Consider the following 19372-nt stretch of genomic DNA (forward strand, 5'->3'; position numbering starts at 1 on the left):
CTAAAACCAATGATATCAGCATGGTGTCTAACCACTATCTCAAGGGGTTCGGAAACCTAGACATCGAATAGTGTCTAGTGGTGTGGACTAGGTAAGACAGAGTTTAACTGCCTACATTTTTTTTGAAGTACAAACTACTGCTTTTTGTTAAATGCCCTCTACTGTGGACACAGTATATGTGTTTGCTGAACAGCACCTGACTCAGCACAGTTTAAACAAGCCTCTACGGGCAGGGAAAGGCTTGCTAAGTCTTAAGACTTTCTCTTTCGTTCATTGATTTACACAGCTTCTCTTCTCATCATTTTCATGGCTGATAGGGTTTTATAATGCCTCCTACCAGGAGTAGGACACAAGGCAGGAATAAGCTTGGCACCTCCTATGGGCAATTCTCTGTGCATAAAACCCCCTCTCACTGCATAGGCCACCAGTTCTTCTGCCTACTGTTCAAGAGTATGGACCTAGTTCCTTGCTGGGACTTGAAGCCCCACTGATTTTTTTTTTTTTTTGTTTTCCTTAATTTTTTCAGCTTTTCTGTAGAGAATCAATCAACAGCTGGGCTGGATATTTTTAAATCCAAGTGGTCACTCCAATCTGGCAATTAAGTGCACACAGGCCTTTGGCTACACACTGGGTTGGCTGCAAATGCCCCATCTTGGCCTGGGGTTGCCAGCGAGTTAAACTTCTTGCATGGACACACATGATCGGGTACTGGAGTTTGTGTTTACCCTCTTCAACAGCCCCCCACTAAGGTGGTGAGGTGGATCTGTCATAGGAGCTTTACTTACACGCTCTGCTGAACTAGTAAGTAGCTGCCCTTCCCCATCCTTACCAGACCCTGACCCAGGGGAACATGAGTGCTCTTTGGGGCGGGGGGGTTCCCCCAACTGATCCCCTCCTGGGGGGATGGCTGATCCTCTCACCCTTCCTACTGATTTAGACTTCCTGGGCACAGAGGGGTCTCTTCCAGTTTAGCACAGGCTGACACTGTGGGGTTTTCCCCGGGGGGGAGGTCTGAGACAGCTGTACAGCCGACCATGTTTCTTATTGGCCATTTTCCTGTAGTTGGGACAGCCATTTTAATGAGATCTTGACAGCCATTTTAATGGAGTCTCGGCAGCCATTTTCTTGTCTGCAGTGGTGGCCATTTTGAGGTGGGCCTGTGGCATAGCCTTGCATGGGAGCCAGCTGGGGAAGAACAGACAGCCTATTTCTTGAGGCATCACGGCAGAGGCAGCCCTCTTGATAGACCCCAGCGCTGGAGCTGAGATCCTGTGCTTTTCCTGGGCACTTGCAAAAGCACGCTTCCAGCTCATACGGCACACATGGTGAATAGCAACTGTGACATTCTCACTGGTGGTGAGTCACTGTGTCCCATGGTATAGCTAATGCCTTGGAAATAGTTTTGCACCATCTCCAGATTGATCCTTTTGATGCTTTCTAAGCTCTTTGCAGACCATGGCTTTTATTGTAAGAAGCTACATAGTAAATGTGAGAAAAATACTACTAAGACAGCTGAATTTTATTTAGGCTTAGTCAGTCTTTCACTGATAGCAGGTGTGTGCTGGCTACTATTTAACATCCGTTTGAATGTGACTGGTTGATTCTTCTCAGAGCCACATCCCTATGCCTACATTATTTTAATTTTTTTTTTTTTTTTTTTTGCAACCTGACCATTTTAATTTGTTTTTAATTGAATTGCACAGAGTATAGGTAACATTTTAAAGATGTAAAAAAAAAAAATCAGACCTAGATAAATCAATTCTAGATTTGTTTTTTTTTTCCATCTCAAAAACCTGTCATTTTTACAGGACTATTTCTTTCCACTGTATTTGGAAAATCTCTTAAATCCATCAAGCAAGGCACTTGGGGCTAAGGTATTCCTATCCCCCAAGAAAAAGCTTAGGACTCCCACTCCTACAGTTACTGCTTCTGCTAAGCTAAAGAGACCCTTTCTGTCTCCCCAGAGAGAGAAAGGGTCCCTATTCATAAACTTAAAACCAAAGGCCTAACATTTCCTTTTGCCACAAGCTCTGGAGCCCAAGTCCACCAATCCTGCCCATAAGCCCTCCATACAATGAGGAGTCAACCCCACTCATCAGAGTAGGAAGATGCCTGTGTTTCCTTAAGCCTGGATCCAAGCCATGCCAATCCTCTGGGCCCAATCTGTAATTTCAAAGGGGAACAAAATAACTTCTATCTCTACCCCCTCCTTGCTTTTTATGTTCCAATTTGTCAGCCTTAAACCATGAGAAGGTTTAATGATGTTCTTGCACCATCCTCAGGCACAAAATGTTGTTGTGCAAGCTATTCAGCAGAACAGTTTTTTTCATTGTAGACCTATTCAGTCCCAAAGCAAAATGGGGACTTAAAATCTCTTGATGGAATAAACAAGATCTGTTATTGCTTCTCTCAGACAAGGGGAATGTCTGCCATCAGGAGACATACAAGATGCCTATGAACACCTCCCCATCTTCTCACATCAACACTTTCTGCATTTTGCTGTGTGAAATCAACACATCCAGTTTGTAGCACTGTCATTCAGTCTTTCCTCTGTATTCCAAGTATTTCTGAAAGTATTTGCCCCACTTATGGCTCTTCTTAAGACCCAGGGCATGCATGTCACAGGTTGCTTGGACAAACTCTTGTTGAAGAACTCCTCAGCCATATATTTTGTTGTCAGTTCCTTCAAAAATTTTGCTGGATAATCAGCTTTCCAAAGTATGTTATCTAGCCCTCACCATTTGGGGTACCTGTATCTAATCTTGTTCACAGCCAAATGCCATAAACTTTCTTCTCTTAGGGTTACATAACCCCCCCCCCCCCCTTCCCACAATGAAGTCCTTTGTCAGGACGACACCCCTCGGTTCGCTTCTGCATGGGGGTTTTGGCTTGATCACTGTCTCCTTGGATGCAGTTCGTTTTGCCCAGTTATACTTCACACCTCATCAGTCCAGCATATAACCTGAAACAAGAAAGCTCTCCTTGAAATGGTGGATCTCCAAACCAGCCCTGGAATTGTCCCAAGGTGTCTCTTCACATGCCCTGGAAGATGGTACCAACAGATGCCAGCCTTATGGGCTAGGGTAAAATTTACTTCCTGACTGCAGGGGACCTGTTCTCAAAAGTTGACATATTCCATTAACATTTTGGAACTTTGTTCCCAAAAATGGACTGGACTTCCTTTTTGCAAAGTCACCCAGTTAGGGTCCAGTCGAACAATGTCATGTCACATAATCTTCATAAACCATCAGGGGGGGCACTGGAAGTCAAGCTCCCCTAAAAGATAAGTCTAATACTCTCCTGGGCAGTAACTTGCATTCCATTTCTCTTGGCTGTCTTCAGTCCTAAAGTGGACAATTTTGCAGATGTTTGATATCATGGACTTCAGGTTACACAAGCTGAAGTTCATAGCCATGACCAGAGATTCTCTAGATTCTCTCTTCAGCATTGGTGATTCATTTTGCCCAATTCAAGCTGGTTTATTTCCCTTCTGATGAAGGTCCTTAATTGATATCTGCTAAAGAGAGGAAAATGTTCCAGGTAGTCTAATCTTGCCAAATTGGGCCAAAAGAAAATGGTTCACAGACTTACTCAGTTTTGATGGCCTAACAATGGCCTCATCTGGTTGCCATACATGGAAGGCTTTTTTTGCTTGGTTTGAGGCTCGTAAGTTTCATCTCTGACAGTATGTTGTGGGACATATGTTTTGGCCTTTCTCCAGTCTGGTGTGAAGGTATCTTTAGCTTTAAAGTGGTGCTAAAGGCTCAAGGTTTCTACCTTAATGCATTATATGCACAAAGTTAAAAAACCTTCTGTGGGCAGCATCCCCCCCCAGCCTCCACTCAGTCCAGCAATGTGCACTGGAGTCTCGGCTGTCCTGGGACTCCCTCTTCTCATTGGCTGAGACAGAAGCAGGAGCCATTGGCTCCCACTGCTGTCAGTCACAGCCAGTGAGCCAATGAGGAGAGAGGGGGCAGGGCCGAGCTGCTGATCCATATGTGAATGGAGCAGTGAGTGCCCCATAGTAAGCTCTGCTTGCTTTGGGGGCACCCAACAGGAGGGAGGACCCAAGAAGAGGAGGATCAGGCTGCTCTATGTTTAGTTTTTTTCTTTAAAAAATAAAAACACTTTAAGCACTGTCAAGGGACAAATCTTGTCGTTGGTCATTCTATTTCAAAGACCTATTGCATCTCATTCTTACATAAAATCCTGTCAGCAGTGTGTCCTACAGATTGTTCTGCCTTTGTGACACCCCTTGTTTCCCTGCGACCTTAAATTGGTCTAGTCTGCATTGCAGACTTCTCCTTTTGAATCTCCCTGAGAGACTCTTGTCGCTCCTTAAGAGCTAAGTTAGTTTCCACTTCTTAAGCTTTCAAGATCTCAGAGTTGGCTGCATTTTCCTGGTTCTTCACCAGGCTAAGGTGGTGTTGAGGCCCTGACCCTCTTGCCTAAGGTGTGTGTTTTTTTTTTTTTTTTGCCCACCTAAATCAGGACATTGTGTTGCCATCTTTGTCCTAATCCTAAGCAGAAGGTGCTTTACTCTTTGATAATCAAACTGTTTGAATGTATCTTAACTTTCTGGGAAAAAAAGGGTGTGTTTTGTCCCTTAGTGGGGAAATACCATCATTCCTTGTATGTTAAACATACAAAAAAGTAAAATTTTGAGGATTTTTCAGGTACTGAGTAGAGGTCAAACATGTTAATGAAATGCAAGTTTCATTAGAAGCATGTTAAAACTTATAAATCCACAAAAAATAAAAGGATGACACAGTTCTGGAATATATTATACATCCCTCCATCATCTCAACATCATCATAGTATTCCAAAATCTAAAAGATAGACTATCACTGTTGCTTGACCTGTGACTAAGTGCTAGTGGAGCGTGAAACACATTAGCTGGAGTCCTGTTTCCCTGTCATATTTGTGGAATATGCTATAATAAGAAATGAAGGTGATTTTACTGGATGTGCGGCCATCGGATGTTTGTGCTTGGTGATGGGGTTGAGCTCGCTGAGTTTCATAAGTACTTCTTCAGGAGTTGGAGAGGTACTGTATGTTATACACGATTATATAGGTATTCTACATGTAGCATGTTACCTTCAATAATTGCTTTCATTTCTAAAATAATCGAGCTCTTTTAACACTAACACAGTAGTAACAGACTATAAGGCAGCCATTGATAAAACCATAAAGTTCATTTTATGTTTGAGGATTTTCTTTTTTTTTCTCTGTTGGACTTTGGTGGGTATTCATCCTATCCTGGACCTAAAGTCTGTCAACAAATGACTTCAAATTCCGAACATTGGCATTGAATCTGCAGGGTCAGTTATTGCTTCTCCTGATATCTGCAGAATATCTGAGATTTGTAGACATTCAAGATTTATATCCATATATTCCCATTTATCCATTTTATCAGTGCCTTCTACGATTTGCAGGATGAGACACTCCCTTCCAGTTTGTGTCACTGCCATTTGGCTTATCCACTGCTTTCATATTATTCAAAAAGGATCTTGAACCTTCTCTTGTCTTAAGAACTTGGCATCCAGGTCACAGGTTATCTAGACAACCTTCTTCTGAAGTGGTCTTCTCTGTTCCAGCTATCTGCAAATGTCCACAGGACAGTTGAGATTCTTCAAGCTTTCGATTGGCTGATCAACTTCCAAAACTCCACCCTCCAACCTTTTCTTTGCCTGGAATACCTGGGTCTGATACTAGATAACATTCCAGGTAAAAGTCTTCCCTTCCATAGAAGAAACTACTTTATCTCAGAGCTCACTTTTGAGACTTGAGGTCAAAGAGTCATCCCTCTGTGAAATTTTCTAATAGAGTTCTTGGTCTCATGACAGCCTCTTTTGAGGCTGTTCATTTTGGCCAATTTCAGTCAAGATTTCTCCAACACAACATTTTTGCAAGCAAGCTCCTTCTCTCAACCAACCCATTCCCCTGTCAAGCCAAGCAAGGAATTCCCCAGCTTGGTGAATCTCCAGCCTTGCCTTAACAACGAGGATGCCTTTCCTTCCAGATCAATGACAGGTAATCAAAACAAATTCCAGTGTTTCAGGCTCTGGAGGAGTACCTCAGTTCAAGGCACATGGTTATTGGTGGACACCGAGCTCCCCATCAACATGTTGGAGCTCAGAGCAGTGAGGATGGCTCTGCAACACTGGGCCCCCATTCTGTTAAGGCACCCAAACAGGCTGAAATCAGACAAGGGGGCATCAAGAGTCATATATCCTTGAAGGAAACAAACCAGATCATTTAATGGAGGGAGAAACACTATCCAGAGATCCCTCCTATCCACATCTAAGGAGTGGACAATTGGAAGACATGTTACCTTAGCTGTCACTGTCTGGACCATGGGGAACATTTTCAGCCTAATATGTTAGATGAAAATCCTGGCCTCCAGTTATAGCCTCAATAACAAGCTACTTCTGGCCAGGACCAAGGATCCATTAGCACTGGCATCAGATGCAGTGATAATTCCCTGGCATCCAGTGCCTAATGGTGTGTCCTCTAAAATTTGTCAATGTCCAGTCACCTGAAGGTACAAACCTATAACACACTCCAAGATATTAATTTACAGGCAAGATTTTTTTTTTTTTTAATAGTAATGCTCAGTACATAACCGGTATATACCTGATAATAGTCTGAGATCTTGAAAACCTTTGTGTGCAGGGGACCATTTTAGAGCTAAACTTAGACTACACCCCACATGCATGCAGGGCCATCTCTGACTATATCTTGTTTACTGTACAAGTGTTTGATATTTGGAGCTTTTAATATGTTTTGTTCATTTCAGATTCTAGGAGGAGTCTTAAGAATGTTTTTGGAATAATAGTGTGGTGTGTTTAGATCAGTAGTCTCCAAATTGCAACCCGTGGGTCGAATGCCGCCCTTTGCGTGCCTCTATCCGACCCTCGGGGTACTATTCCTCCCACTCACACCAACAAGGAGGCACCATTTCCTATACAATGGGGCATTTTTCCTCACACTGATACCAATGATGGGGCACAATTCCTCCCACTAATATAAACAATTAGGCACTATTCCTCCAACCAATACCAATGATGGGACACTATTACTCCTTCCACTGACTACAAGCCCTGTCATTTCCTTTTTTAACACCCACTTGCCATTCCGGCCCCCCTGAAGTTTGAAGGACAGTAAGCTGACCCTTTGTTTAGAAAGTTTGGAGATCCCTGTTTTAGATACTGTATTTTATATACTTGAATAAAGAACGGAAACAAAACAGTGCCAATAATACAGGCCAAACTGTTTTTCTTTCCATTTTGGATAGAGTAAGGGAGGTTTCATAACCCCCATCACTTTGTTTTCCTTCTGCGTTCCATTGCTTCCTATCCCATAGCCAAAACAGGAAGTGAGAGGCAATCCCTCAAAGAGAGAATCCCAGTGTGTCACCAGAACTAGTGTCTGCAGTGGAAGATATCCCCTCTATTAGTGTTCTGATGTCAACTCAATTTTTTTCTTTTACTTTCACTTTTAGTGAAACCAGTAAACCGTACAAATAGGGGAAATCTCTCTAACGGGGACACGAACAGCAATAGACAGGTGTTCTAATCCCTCTCCACTCTATCCAAAACGAAAAGGTTTGCCTTTAGTTACACTTTAGGCTTGGTTATAGGGTGGTTTGTTATATATACACGTTGGCGCTATATAAATCCTGTATAATAATAATATGAAACAAAAATTTACAGATCCTGCAGTATTTTCATATATTCCCAAAGTAGAATGTTTTTGTTCCAGTACGGGGATATTCTAATGAATGTTTTTACTCCGTAATCAGTTGATGCTGCATTTGAAAGGGTTTTAAAGTACACATTTATTGAAGTTCCCAGTGGCATTGCTTACCACTTGCAAGTGCTGGTTCCCTGGCTGTGTTTAGCATCAGTAGTATAATTATTGATTTAGAAAGGGCACTGCAGCAAGTGAAGTTAAGTCATTTGCATACTTGTTACTCAGTGATGCAAAAAGTATAGAGGCTATTGAAACCAGGCAACTAGCATTTTTTTTTTTTTAGGAGAGGCCAGCACTGTCAGGCTACTTGTTGATTTAGTGCAAGTTTCTTTTAAAGGTATGATTGCCAGAAACCTGTACAACAGGTCAGTATTGTCTTATCATTGCACTAGTAGTTTGGCTAGTACATTTACAACCACACTGACAAACAGATCTACTTGGACCAGGACAGGTTTTAAGAACTCTGGTATAACATAGCTATTGTGTAGTTTAAGCTGCAGACAAGATCACATCTTTAATAGATATTTGGTTTGTAAGGGACGCTACTAAATATTACTGATACAGTGGGTATTGGGTGCGAGTGTTCTTAATGCACTACTACAAAAGCTGTTAGGTGTAGTGGAAACATACTGTACCTAACATTACAGCAATCCGGTCGCAAAAGCTTGCTGAACCCCATAGTTGAAGGCGCCAGAAAGTGCATGGGTGCATCTTAAAAAGGATCTTCAGTGTTTTTTTGGCACTTTTCTGTTTGCCTAGTTGTTGCCCACCCTTCTCATACGTTGCTTTCAGACGTCCCAGGATCTATGAATACTCAGCCTGTGCCCTGTAGTGTACAATTAAGGTGAGAGGAATTTTAACTTCCCAAATCTTGGGGTACAGTGAAGGACACAGACCACCCTGCCTTCCATGCTTTGGTTACTCTGCATTGCTTGCTACATAACTGAACACTCATTGAGTTGGGTAGGGTTATAGGTGAGGTACTCCAGGGGGCATGTCATGGAAACCCTGCAAGTGTCCATGACGGTATGAGCCTATAACTCACAGTCTAGGAATACTTTGCCCCTCCTGTACAGAACTGAAAGATACAAAATTTAGGGGGTGGGACCTTAACGTCACTCGGAGGGAGTCAGTTCGTTTGCCGGACCACGGGTGCATAGCTCCGACAGTCAGCGGAGGATTCGGTTCACATTCGTGTTGCCATTGTCTGAATACAACATATGTGAGTGCTATATTCTGAGCCAATAAAGCCGATCTTTATAAAAGATAAAACACCATGTCGAGATCTTTTTTCTATGTGGAGAGTCGCATGGAGATGAGAATATAGAGGAGTTGTATCCTCTGGAGAAGGGATTCATCCCATAGCACATATCGTTAATTACGGATATCTAATATCTCAAAGCAAGAGTTCCAATCAAGTAGGTTCCAAAGGAGGAGAACCGAAAGCATATATAGCCTAATTGCAGGCTTATAAGGAGGTGAGCGTACATCTGCACTTTTGGGAGGATTCACAAGCAGTCACGGATTTATAAGCAATATAGATTGAAGGTCTTTCAGCACAAAGTCACTTTTATTACATGGGACATTTTTTTCACTACTTTTTCACTGTTGTTTTTATTCAATTATGCACATGGATTATTTGAATTGATATAAGTATAAGATTATTATTATTTATAATTTATGTTTAATCACAGATATTATTTTTAATTATTGAGGTTTTTATTAATTTAATTCAATATTTTTTGATGAAAATATTTTTTGATGATTTTTTACATATTTTTATCATTTATATATTTTTTATATGATTGTCAGGATAGAGATTGAGTGATTTAAGTATATTAATTGGAGGTTTGGGAGCGCAACACTATATGACTTTATTCACTACTACAAAAGCTGTTAGGTGTAGTGGAAACATACTGTACCTAACATTACAGCAATCCGGTCGCAAAAGCTTGCTGAACCCCATAGTTGAAGGCGCCAGAAAGTGCATGGGTGCATCTTAAAAAGGATCTTCAGTGTTTTTTTGGCACTTTTCTGTTTGCCTAGTTGTTGCCCACCCTTCTCATACGTTGCTTTCAGACGTCCCAGGATCTATGAATACTCAGCCTGTGCCCTGTAGTGTACAATTAAGGTGAGAGGAATTTTAACTTCCCAAATCTTAGGGTACAGTGAAGGACACAGACCACCCTGCCTTCCATGCTTTGGTTACTCTGCATTGCTTGCTACATAACTGAACACTCATTGAGTTGGGTAGGGTTATAGGTGAGGTACTCCAGGGGGCATGTCATGGAAACCCTGCAAGTGTCCATGACGGTATGAGCCTATAACTCACAGTCTAGGAATACTTTGCCCCGTGTCCTGTACAGAACTGAAAGATACAAAATTTACAGGTAAGTCAAAATCCTCCCCACCCCATAATCAATAACAGCCTATTAGACTATTGCTGTCATTGAAAAGGTTTCCAGTGAGTTTAATTATATATTTGTGTTTTTGGTTTTTAAGGTGTGAGGTGGTTAAGGAGAACAGCTTTATGTCAACAAGTCCTGGTAATTTAAATGGCATCCAGCTAAGTCCTCGAGAATCACATCACACTGATGGAGGCCAAGCAACTGTTGAGAGGGGAGCTGACAAGGTGTTGATCTTAATGGCTTAATAACTTGTAATTTAACCTGTATAAAGAAAAATGTTTTTCATTTTTGTCTTGTAGCAGGCAAAATATGGTTAGTATGCACCTTTATTTCCTTGTATAACACCTAAACCACAATCTGATTGCCTTTTTTTGGTTAATCAAAAGAGCATTTGTTTTTCTCTTGCTGGAGCAAATTGGACAATGCTTCATTGGACTTTTTTTTGCTTTTGGTTGAAGGAAAGAAAGAAAATTGAATAACAGATACTTACCATAATTTCCCTTTCCTGACCGACTCCATTGCAGCACAGCTGGGTGGGCGGAGCCTCACCCAGCTATGCTTCCATGGAGCTGTCAGGAAAATTGCTTAATGTATGGCCAGCCTAAGAGCAGCAATGATTACTAGAAGACAAAGTGTGTAACAAGACATAGCAAGAAATTGGTTTCAGGTAAAGGTGGATGTTAGGAGCAGCAATGATTATCATTGTGTCTTGTTTTGTCTTAGAGGTTAATATTCACAGATATCAGTCTGTCAGTTACATAGAGTAATGAATAGGGGGGAGGTTTTGTAACATGAAAGTTGGTTGATTCATCTTCATCGTGCACCCAGAATTTAGAAGCCCCTAAAGTAAATTAAATGTCTGAATGCCCATAAAGTATGTGTAGGCAGTGTGCTTTAGGATGATTATTTAGAAAATAAGGTTCCGTGTTTAACCGGTTTTCTGACTGCGCACAGTAGTTTTATAGCGGGTCGGCTGCGCAGAATATATACGTAATTATGCTTTTCTGGGGTACCCACAATGTCACTGGCTCCTTTACATGCTGATCAGTGCGTCCCGATCTTCGGAGCAAGTACTAGAAGAGAGATCTGTGTTGGTAAACAACACCGATCTCTTTGCTGACAGCAGGGATGTGCCAGTCTTTGTACAGTACATATTTCACCCATTACACATATTTAGGCACACGGTTAACTCTCTAATTGCGCCAGATGTTAACCCTTTCTGCCTGATTAGTACAATGCCAGTGCATTTTATTAGCACTGATCACTGTATTAGTGTCACTGGTGATGTCAGTGTCAAAATGCCTGCCGCACTATCACAGTCCTGCTCTAAGTCGCTGATTGCTACCATTACTATTACCAAAAAAAAAAACTCCACTATATATATGATCATTTGTAGCCTCTATAAATTTCACGCAAACCAATTAATATACACCTATTGGGAATTTTGTTTTTCTTTTTTTTTGTACGAAAGACGTAGCGAAATACATTTTGGCCTAAAATTATAAAGAATTACTTTTTTTATTGGATATGATTTATAGCAAAAATTTATAAATCTTCTGATGAGCAAGTGTTTATTTTTCAAATGTTCTTTAGTGTAATGTCTGTTTTTGTGTTTCTTTGTTTTTTTCCAATAGCATATCTTATGTCTTTTGAATGCATTTCTTTCAGCTCTCAAGAGACCGTAGTCCTTCTAATCCTGAAACAATCACCAGTTTGCCTATAAGTATCCCACTGAGCACAGTCCAACCCAATAAATTGCCAGTCAGTATCCCTCTGGCTAGTGTTGTCTTGCCCAGCCGTGTAGAAAAGGTATGGTGATCCTGCAATTACATTTTCTGCTTGCTTTATGCTGTTGATTACATTTTTAGCGATTTTACCCAGTTGCATGGTAATTATTTGCTTTAGTCTAGAAAACAGTTCCATGGCTACAGTAAACAGTCTCTGCTGCCAGAATGGTGAAATGGGTAACCTTTTCTAAAATGTATAGTGTAAGCCCTGTTTACCTGTCCTCTGGTAAGGTACACTGAATGGCAGGTTTTGGATCACTGAAGTCACCTTTTTCATTATTATTTGAGTGTATAAGTTCAAATCTTCCATTTTGTTTGCCATTGAAGGGAGGATTTGCAGCATGTTTTGTACTGTTTCTTTTGTCAATTTGGTAAGGTACATCGATGGACTGGAGATCTTGTGTTTGGGTTTTTTGTTTTTTTTGTTTGTGCATTCACTTTCACTTTTTTTTGCTGTGATAGATTTTCATGTTTGCAGTCACTTAGTACTGGTAGCACATAGTGTTTTGATTTATTTATATATTTTCCCACATGGGTACACTGAGGTATCTTGTAGGCATATTAAGTTATAAGGATAATGCACTGTTTATTTCTTTATTTTGAGGTAATATGGGAATGGGAACAAGGAAGAACTGTGTATGACTATGCATATCTTTGGACAGTTCACTACATAAGAAAAATATTTTTTGGACACTGGATGATTTTTAGTGACTTTTTAGATTTATTTAGAAGATTCATTTTCAGATCACAATTTGGGTTTTTGCATGCATAAATTTAAATTTTTTTTTTTGTATTATTTATAACCTTTTCTAAAAGCCCATTGTGGTTTCTACATTTAGGGATGTACAAATTTAGGAACATTTAGGTTATAATTCTGCCTACAGGAGGTTGGGACACTTGAAAACAGAAAAATCTTAAGTCAGATCCTGTATAACCCCGTCTGTACCCAGCATGCTTAAATTTTTTCTAGTGTCCTAGTAGGTTGGACATCTTTCAGCTCTACCAGAAAGTCTAATTTTGCTATCCTTTTTATTTGTGGAGTTTTTTTTTTTCTTTGACTTTTATTTAAGATTTTTCTACAGTTGGTATGTTTTTCCTTCTTATGTCAGTCAAGTTACCTTGCTACACCACTGCTTGATCTAGTGTCTACAGTAGCTGCTATCCATTTCATTAGCTCCTTAGCATTATCTTTGTAGGCCATAGCCAAATCCTGGAATTGACTCTGCATTGTGCTGCTTTCCAGACTTTAGTGTACTGTTTATTTTCAGGACAGATCACTTTACAGGTGCCAGTGCCATGACACAGCCCTAGGTGTTACCTGACCTCCTGAAGACTCACATAGAGAGTAAGGCTGAGATACTGGAAGAGCTACCTCTCTAATTGCATGACTTTAGTGCCTTTCCAAATTTCCAGCAACCACCGGTTTTACAAAGGTAGAGGTTGAGGCAAAGAGATGGGACCGCTGATGTCAGTGGGTGGATTGCTGCATGTGCTTTCTGCTTTTTTTTTTTTTTTTTTCCTTTCAGCTTACAGAAGGCTTCATTCAGTGATACTTCTGAAGCATCATTTAGATCTGTAGTAAGGATCCACTGCCCACCTACAATTACTTGGTCAGCTCCAGTAATTCAAACCCCTCAATAGCACTAGCAGCTGCTACACAGTGCGTTATGTCTTCCCAAAGACACACAGAGGACAGTCCTGCTGCCATGAATGACCCCAACCCATATTACCCTATTGGTTCGGGGTGCCTTTATCCAGAATCCTCAGTCCCTACACCCATAATCTGGAACTTGAGACCCCTCTTAAAGGATCGTTGGAGGTTCCTTTATCTCTGTTGGGGAGTTGAAGCCTTTTTGTCTGTTTGCGCCCCTTTCCTGGAGCAGTCTGCCGACATGCTCTAAGCTTTGTCTGACCACAACTGCTTCTGACAATACGGACCTGTATCTCCTGATGCTTATTCAGAGTCCCAACGGTCTATCTCAGGAAAGGCTGTTTTGGGTCACCATAGCCTTCTGCAATTGAGGAGGATATGCAGGGTATTGCTTTATCCCTTGGATCTTTTAGTGCTTCTGTAGCTGCAAAGACGTTTCCACTACACCTACTGTTTGAATTATTTCTACGTGTGTACTGGAAACTGATAGTTCCTAGGATCCCACTTGAAAGTGTGCTAGAACAATTCCCCTTTTATAAAGGATTTTTAAACCAGTGTTCTGCGCCCCCTGTGGATGCTCCTGAGATCCATGTTAACAGTAACACCACTAAAAGGATAGAAGCTTTGCTTTTTGGGTTCCAGCTGATAGTTGAATTCCCTGCTTAGATCCTTGTTTACAAATAACTAAATTGGCTCACTGTAGGGGTTGGCCCTCATTTTAGAGCTATTAGAGCAAACGTCCTAAGTTTTAGTATTGATGGCTCCCTCCAAGCCTCAAAACCTGTCTGATATAGTAGTACTGGTGTCTGTTGAAATGCATAGGGCACTCTATGTACATGGGATGCAGTTGACATATCTAAGTAATATTGGATTTACTTATCCTGTGAGGGACCTGGTCTCTTAACATGCTCTTGAGGCTGCCTTAGCAATGACCCAGGTGTCCTTTGGAAACACCTGCTGCTTCTTGTAGTTCTGGACCTTTTGACAATTCTAGTGCCTTTCTTGGCATCCCCTTTGTGAGGCATTTAGATGACCTTCCTTAGAGGGTCATCTCTTCTTGGACACTTGCAGTCAGATGCCTTCTAGAAGATTGTCTGCACCCTTTAATCCAGTGGGACCACCTTTGCTATCTGGGAATGTAAACTCAATGCAAAACATCTGCATAGTCATAACGATCATAGTCCTTGATGTAGATTTCATGTAGAGTGCTGCTTCCCTTCCCCCAACTGTTTGATGGGACTCCCCTTGCAGACAACCCTGATAGTGCTGCTCTCAACTGCAGTCTCCCTCAGAGATGAGACTTATTACCATCTAATTCTCCTAAACCAGTGTTCTCTGCGGATGAGAGATATTTGCGCATCTGACTGCACCTTATTTCCTGCATGAGGGAAAGACACCATTGCTCTAAGACCTTTTTGTTCCCCTAGATTGTCAGTGGACAGCAGCCATAGGAATCCTGCTGCAAATACTGCAGTACATCTCCTTTTGTGGCTTATCTGCAGCATTGTGAGGAAGTTCCTCCAGATCCCTTCCTTTGGATCTGTTTCTTATCAGGTCTCTGCTCTTAGTTTGGCTAAAGTCACTGTCCCTCACTTCACCACAGGGGGTGCGTCCCTGGTTCAGGGTGGATCAGATGATGCTTAGAAGCATGTTGTGTTTCTGTTTAGGCAGGTTAGGCAAAGTTCCTCTGTCCTGGTGGCAGGTGAGTCAGTTTTTCTGCTTGTTCTGCTTGTTGGTGTTTACATGCATTAGTCTGGGGCTCTTAGTATAAATTTTTTCCTGTCTACCCTCATAGGTATACTTTTTGCACATTCTCTACCTATATTAGTCAGTCAAGTTGACTTTAAGTTTATTATTTGAGTTATCAGTCTCATCGGTCCTTTATTATTATTTATTATTATTTATTATTATTTAGCTTTTCCTGGGGTTAATGCTCTCTGAGATCCTTGCTTTTCTGGAATGCCTCATGCAAAATGGGTAGAATGGCTAGGCAAACATAACTTTTGGTCTGGTACCTCCCATTCCTGAATTCCAAGGTTTGGGAGCATGTGGTTTGGACTTTTTTGCTTGTAGTCTAGCTGATCTTCAAGTGTCTGTCTGTCTTCTCTCCTGGTCTGAGCATCAGGTAAATTCTTACCTCCCATAGTTGGCAGATTCCCCTGGTTTGCAGGGAACATCACCTTATCTGGTTCAAGTTCGGGTATCGATCCTTATGGAAGTCCTGGGTTAAAGGTGATCTAAAGTCCCTTCTTGGTTTTGTCAGTGACTGTTGCCCTTCCCTCAGTAGGGCTGCTTTGTACGTTCCGCAAAAATTTTTTTTTCTTCAAGTCCATTGAAGGACACCTGTCCTTTTTCCTCTGGGGTTTTTGTGTGCGTCTGTGTGCTTTTTTTTTTTTTTTGGTGGGCCCTGTGTATTGCTTTCTTACAAAACCTAAGGCATGCTGGGTAGAGGAGAGGTTATACAAGGAATGGTTGCCAGTATCCCAACCTCTTGCAGTTGGCAGCATAATCCAAAAGTTTATTAATTCCTGTGCCCCTCAATAGCCTCCAAAGATTTTACAGCAAGTAGGAGCATTTTGGGAATGACATCTGTGTAAGCCTTGTTATGCTGGTTTGCCTATATAATTTTCATTTACATGACTTTTCCAGTCACATATTCTGTGACACCCCCTGCTTGAATGTGTGGAAATTGCCATGCTATAAACAGAATGGATGTGCAGGTGTGCCTATTTACATGTAATATCCCAACTATTTAACTTTAATATCAAAGTTTTGAAATGGGCATCTTAAATACTGCTGTGATTTTGTTTATTTAGAAAACTTCAAACTGCATGTTCAGTAAAGGACATGTGAAACAGGTGGTTTAAGTAGTTGAAGTATAAATTGCAATGCTTTTACAAAGACTTGTAAAGGAACTATGCAAACAATGCGCAAACTAACTCCAGCTGATCTTACAAGCCTATGTACGCTAGGTTTAGCTTTTCATTTACTATCCCAACACCAGAGTGCATCTTTATTGAAACTTTCTATGTGTTATAGAGTAAAATAAAGCACTACTGTGTTTCATCTGCATAAAGTGGTCTCTGATCTATTACAACAAATTCTTCACACACACAGTTGCTGATTTTGTTATCTGTAGCTGTAAATTTCTTTGAGATGGAGTTGCTTATATAAATTGAACATTTCTTGTTTTAGGAGATCAAAACCTTTTGGAACATATTCAGAAATTTTTGGTAAATTGCCATGTAAAACTTGTAACATCCAATCAAAATTCACTTCAAAGGGAAGTTATGGTAAAGAATTTGGGTAATTTGTTCTCCCCGAGTTCATTACTTTTTAGGCTTAATATGTATGTATTTTATGCACAGAAACATCTCGTACATGGCAAAAGAATTTCCTGAGCACTATTGGAGATCTGAAGATCACAGTGGATAGAACAAAATGTGGAGTATTCTCAGGGTGCTTTACAGGTCTTGACCTGTGGTCTGCCTGGTGCAAGACCTGTCCCTGAAAAGCCCTTTTCTAGGGGTATACCCAAAGAGGACGACAAATTCCTACAACATAGATGGCGCGTAATGGCAGAAGGCCTCTAAACATTGAAAACCCAGGCTGTTCTTGTAGTAATAACACCCTTGGGGGTGGAGGGAAGCCACCGAATAAATATTGGTACTCCTGGTGGGGATCAGTTTACCTGCTCTTGCTTTTCAAATTTGGAGGAGTCGCGCTTTTTGCTCCTGTGTGAGGTCCCCTGGAGCACTTTGTACACCCGTGCCTATGCAACCTAGCACATACAATCTAGCTGCGCCACCAAGCTTCTGAGGTATTTACTACTTTTGCATGTCCGCCTCTTCCTCTTTGGACTTCTAGCCAGCAGAATCTCCTTGTCTGCTCTACACTATGGGCACCTAGGTGATTTGAATCACAATACATGGGTTGCTGTGACCTACAGGTGACACCACAGTGTTCCCCTTCCTCCAGTACTGTTTCGGAGTTTGTGAGTACCCCTCTGGGGCCATAAGCAAAGGGAAAAGGATTAGATGGACTTGCTAGTTTAGGCCTCATTTTTAGTCTTGTTAGGGGTAGTAGTTTTTCTGTTTTGGGTCATAGTACTCTTTGCTATAATTTCCTGCTCTCCTATGATAATTTGACTGTTCTTCCAGCCACTCCAGTTTCCTATCTAGAGAGGAAATTTCTTCCACTATGTCAGATTTCCTGGGCAGAATTTCTGGCGTTATTGAGGCCATAGTAAGTAGAGATTACTATTGTGCCCCTCCAGCTTCTTCTTCAGTTTCAATCTTTCTTTGATGTTACCCTTGAGTGAGATATAGTACCTTAGGAGGTAGCTATTAAAGAGGATCCCTCACCCTGTGTGGCATCAGATCAGGATGAATCCCCTATTACTGAGATTTTACCCAAAATGAATAATGATATGGCAGCAACTATTGGTGCTGGACATCCTTGCCTAGTGTTTGGGAAGCCTGAGTTTGCTCACCCTAAAGTGTCCAATATGGGGTCACTTAAATTCCCTAAACCAGTCAAGACCTTGCTAGTCCATTCATTGGTGGGGGATGGTTTGCCTAACAGAATCCTGTTGAGGAAAGTTTTATTTGTAATTCTGTGCTTCCTGTGGTAGATCCTGCAGTCTTGCCTTAAACCGACCTGTGCACTGGAGTTAGGCCCCTTAATCTGGAAGTATTTCAAGCGCTCTTCCACAGATGGGAGATGTAGGATGTAGATCTACTGGTGTCCAGGTTCTAAAACATGGGCGTTCAACCTGTGGCCCTTTTTTAGATGTTGCGGAACTACAATACCCATCATGCCTCTGCGAATCATGCTTATAACTGTCAGCAGCTTGCAATGTCTCATGGGACTTGTAGTTGCACAACAGCTGGAGGTCCGCAGGTTGAGCACCCATGTTCTAGCACAAATTGGACAGGTGTGTTACCAGGTCCAGTGGATGCTCTGGTGTTTCTGTGGGATCAGATTTTCCTGATCTGCACCCCTTTCCACCCTTCCAGTTTCTACCACTCCTGCTTTGCAGGATCGGGATGAAGAGCATTTTGGTGATCCTCTTTGTACCAAATTGGGCCAGGTGGATGTTTGACTTACTCCTGGCAGATGCTCCGTGGGTCCTTCTGGATAATCCAAATCTCTCTTCTCAAGGTCCAATGTTTTATCTTGCCTTTTTGTTGCCAGCTTTAATGACATTACTGTTGAAGCCATGGTCCTGAGGGACAGGGGCCCCTCGTATTTTGTCATCTTTACCCGAATAAAGGCCAGAATGTCAACTTCGCGCAAAGTCCACCATTGCTCCTAGAAGTCGTATTTTGCTTAGGAAGTATTTTGTTGCCATATTCTGTTTTCCCTCCAGTCCAGTCTGAGCCAACATCTGGCCATGAGCACCATTAGTCAGTGGACAATTCTCGGCCTTGGCTGTTCTGTTTTGTTTGTATTGTCCTTCCTTCTTTATGTCCTGCTCCATAGCATTCTAAGGATATTTCCCTGCAATGTCTGGATTTGGTTCATATCACAAGAATTTACCCCTCCGCTATTGCTTCCTTTTTGTTACATGGAATCCCTGTGTGCTTTCTGAAGCTTTTGCAAGGCTCTCCTTTCATCTCACTCCACCATTGCTAAGTGGATCGTTTAAAAATGTCCCATACTGTATGGTCAGGGAAATACGCCATTTTGACTTACTAATAAAATCTCTTTCCTAATATACACTACGGGACTGGACACATGTCTCGCTTGCTGCAAGACTGAGGTCAGAG

At 41.5% G+C, this 19372-nt stretch overlaps 1 protein-coding gene across 3 annotated transcripts in view; it reads left to right on the forward strand.

The window, feature by feature from the left end:
- The window catches only part of DOT1L (DOT1 like histone lysine methyltransferase), a 217651-nt gene that overhangs the window by 166829 nt on the left and 31450 nt on the right, over positions 1-19372 (forward strand). For all 3 annotated transcript variants that reach the window (XM_089690752.1, XM_089690754.1, XM_089690753.1), the window contains exons 21-22: positions 10258-10387; positions 11832-11972. In XM_089690752.1, coding sequence (XP_089546878.1) covers positions 10258-10387; positions 11832-11972 — 271 coding nt within the window. The remainder of the gene's footprint in view (positions 1-10257; positions 10388-11831; positions 11973-19372) is intronic.

This window comes from Staurois parvus, unplaced genomic scaffold (genome assembly GCF_062004578.1).
Source record: "Staurois parvus isolate SC_StPar_1 unplaced genomic scaffold, SC_StPar_1.0 ptg000541l, whole genome shotgun sequence".
In the NCBI taxonomy this organism is placed as follows: Eukaryota; Metazoa; Chordata; class Amphibia; order Anura; family Ranidae; genus Staurois; species Staurois parvus.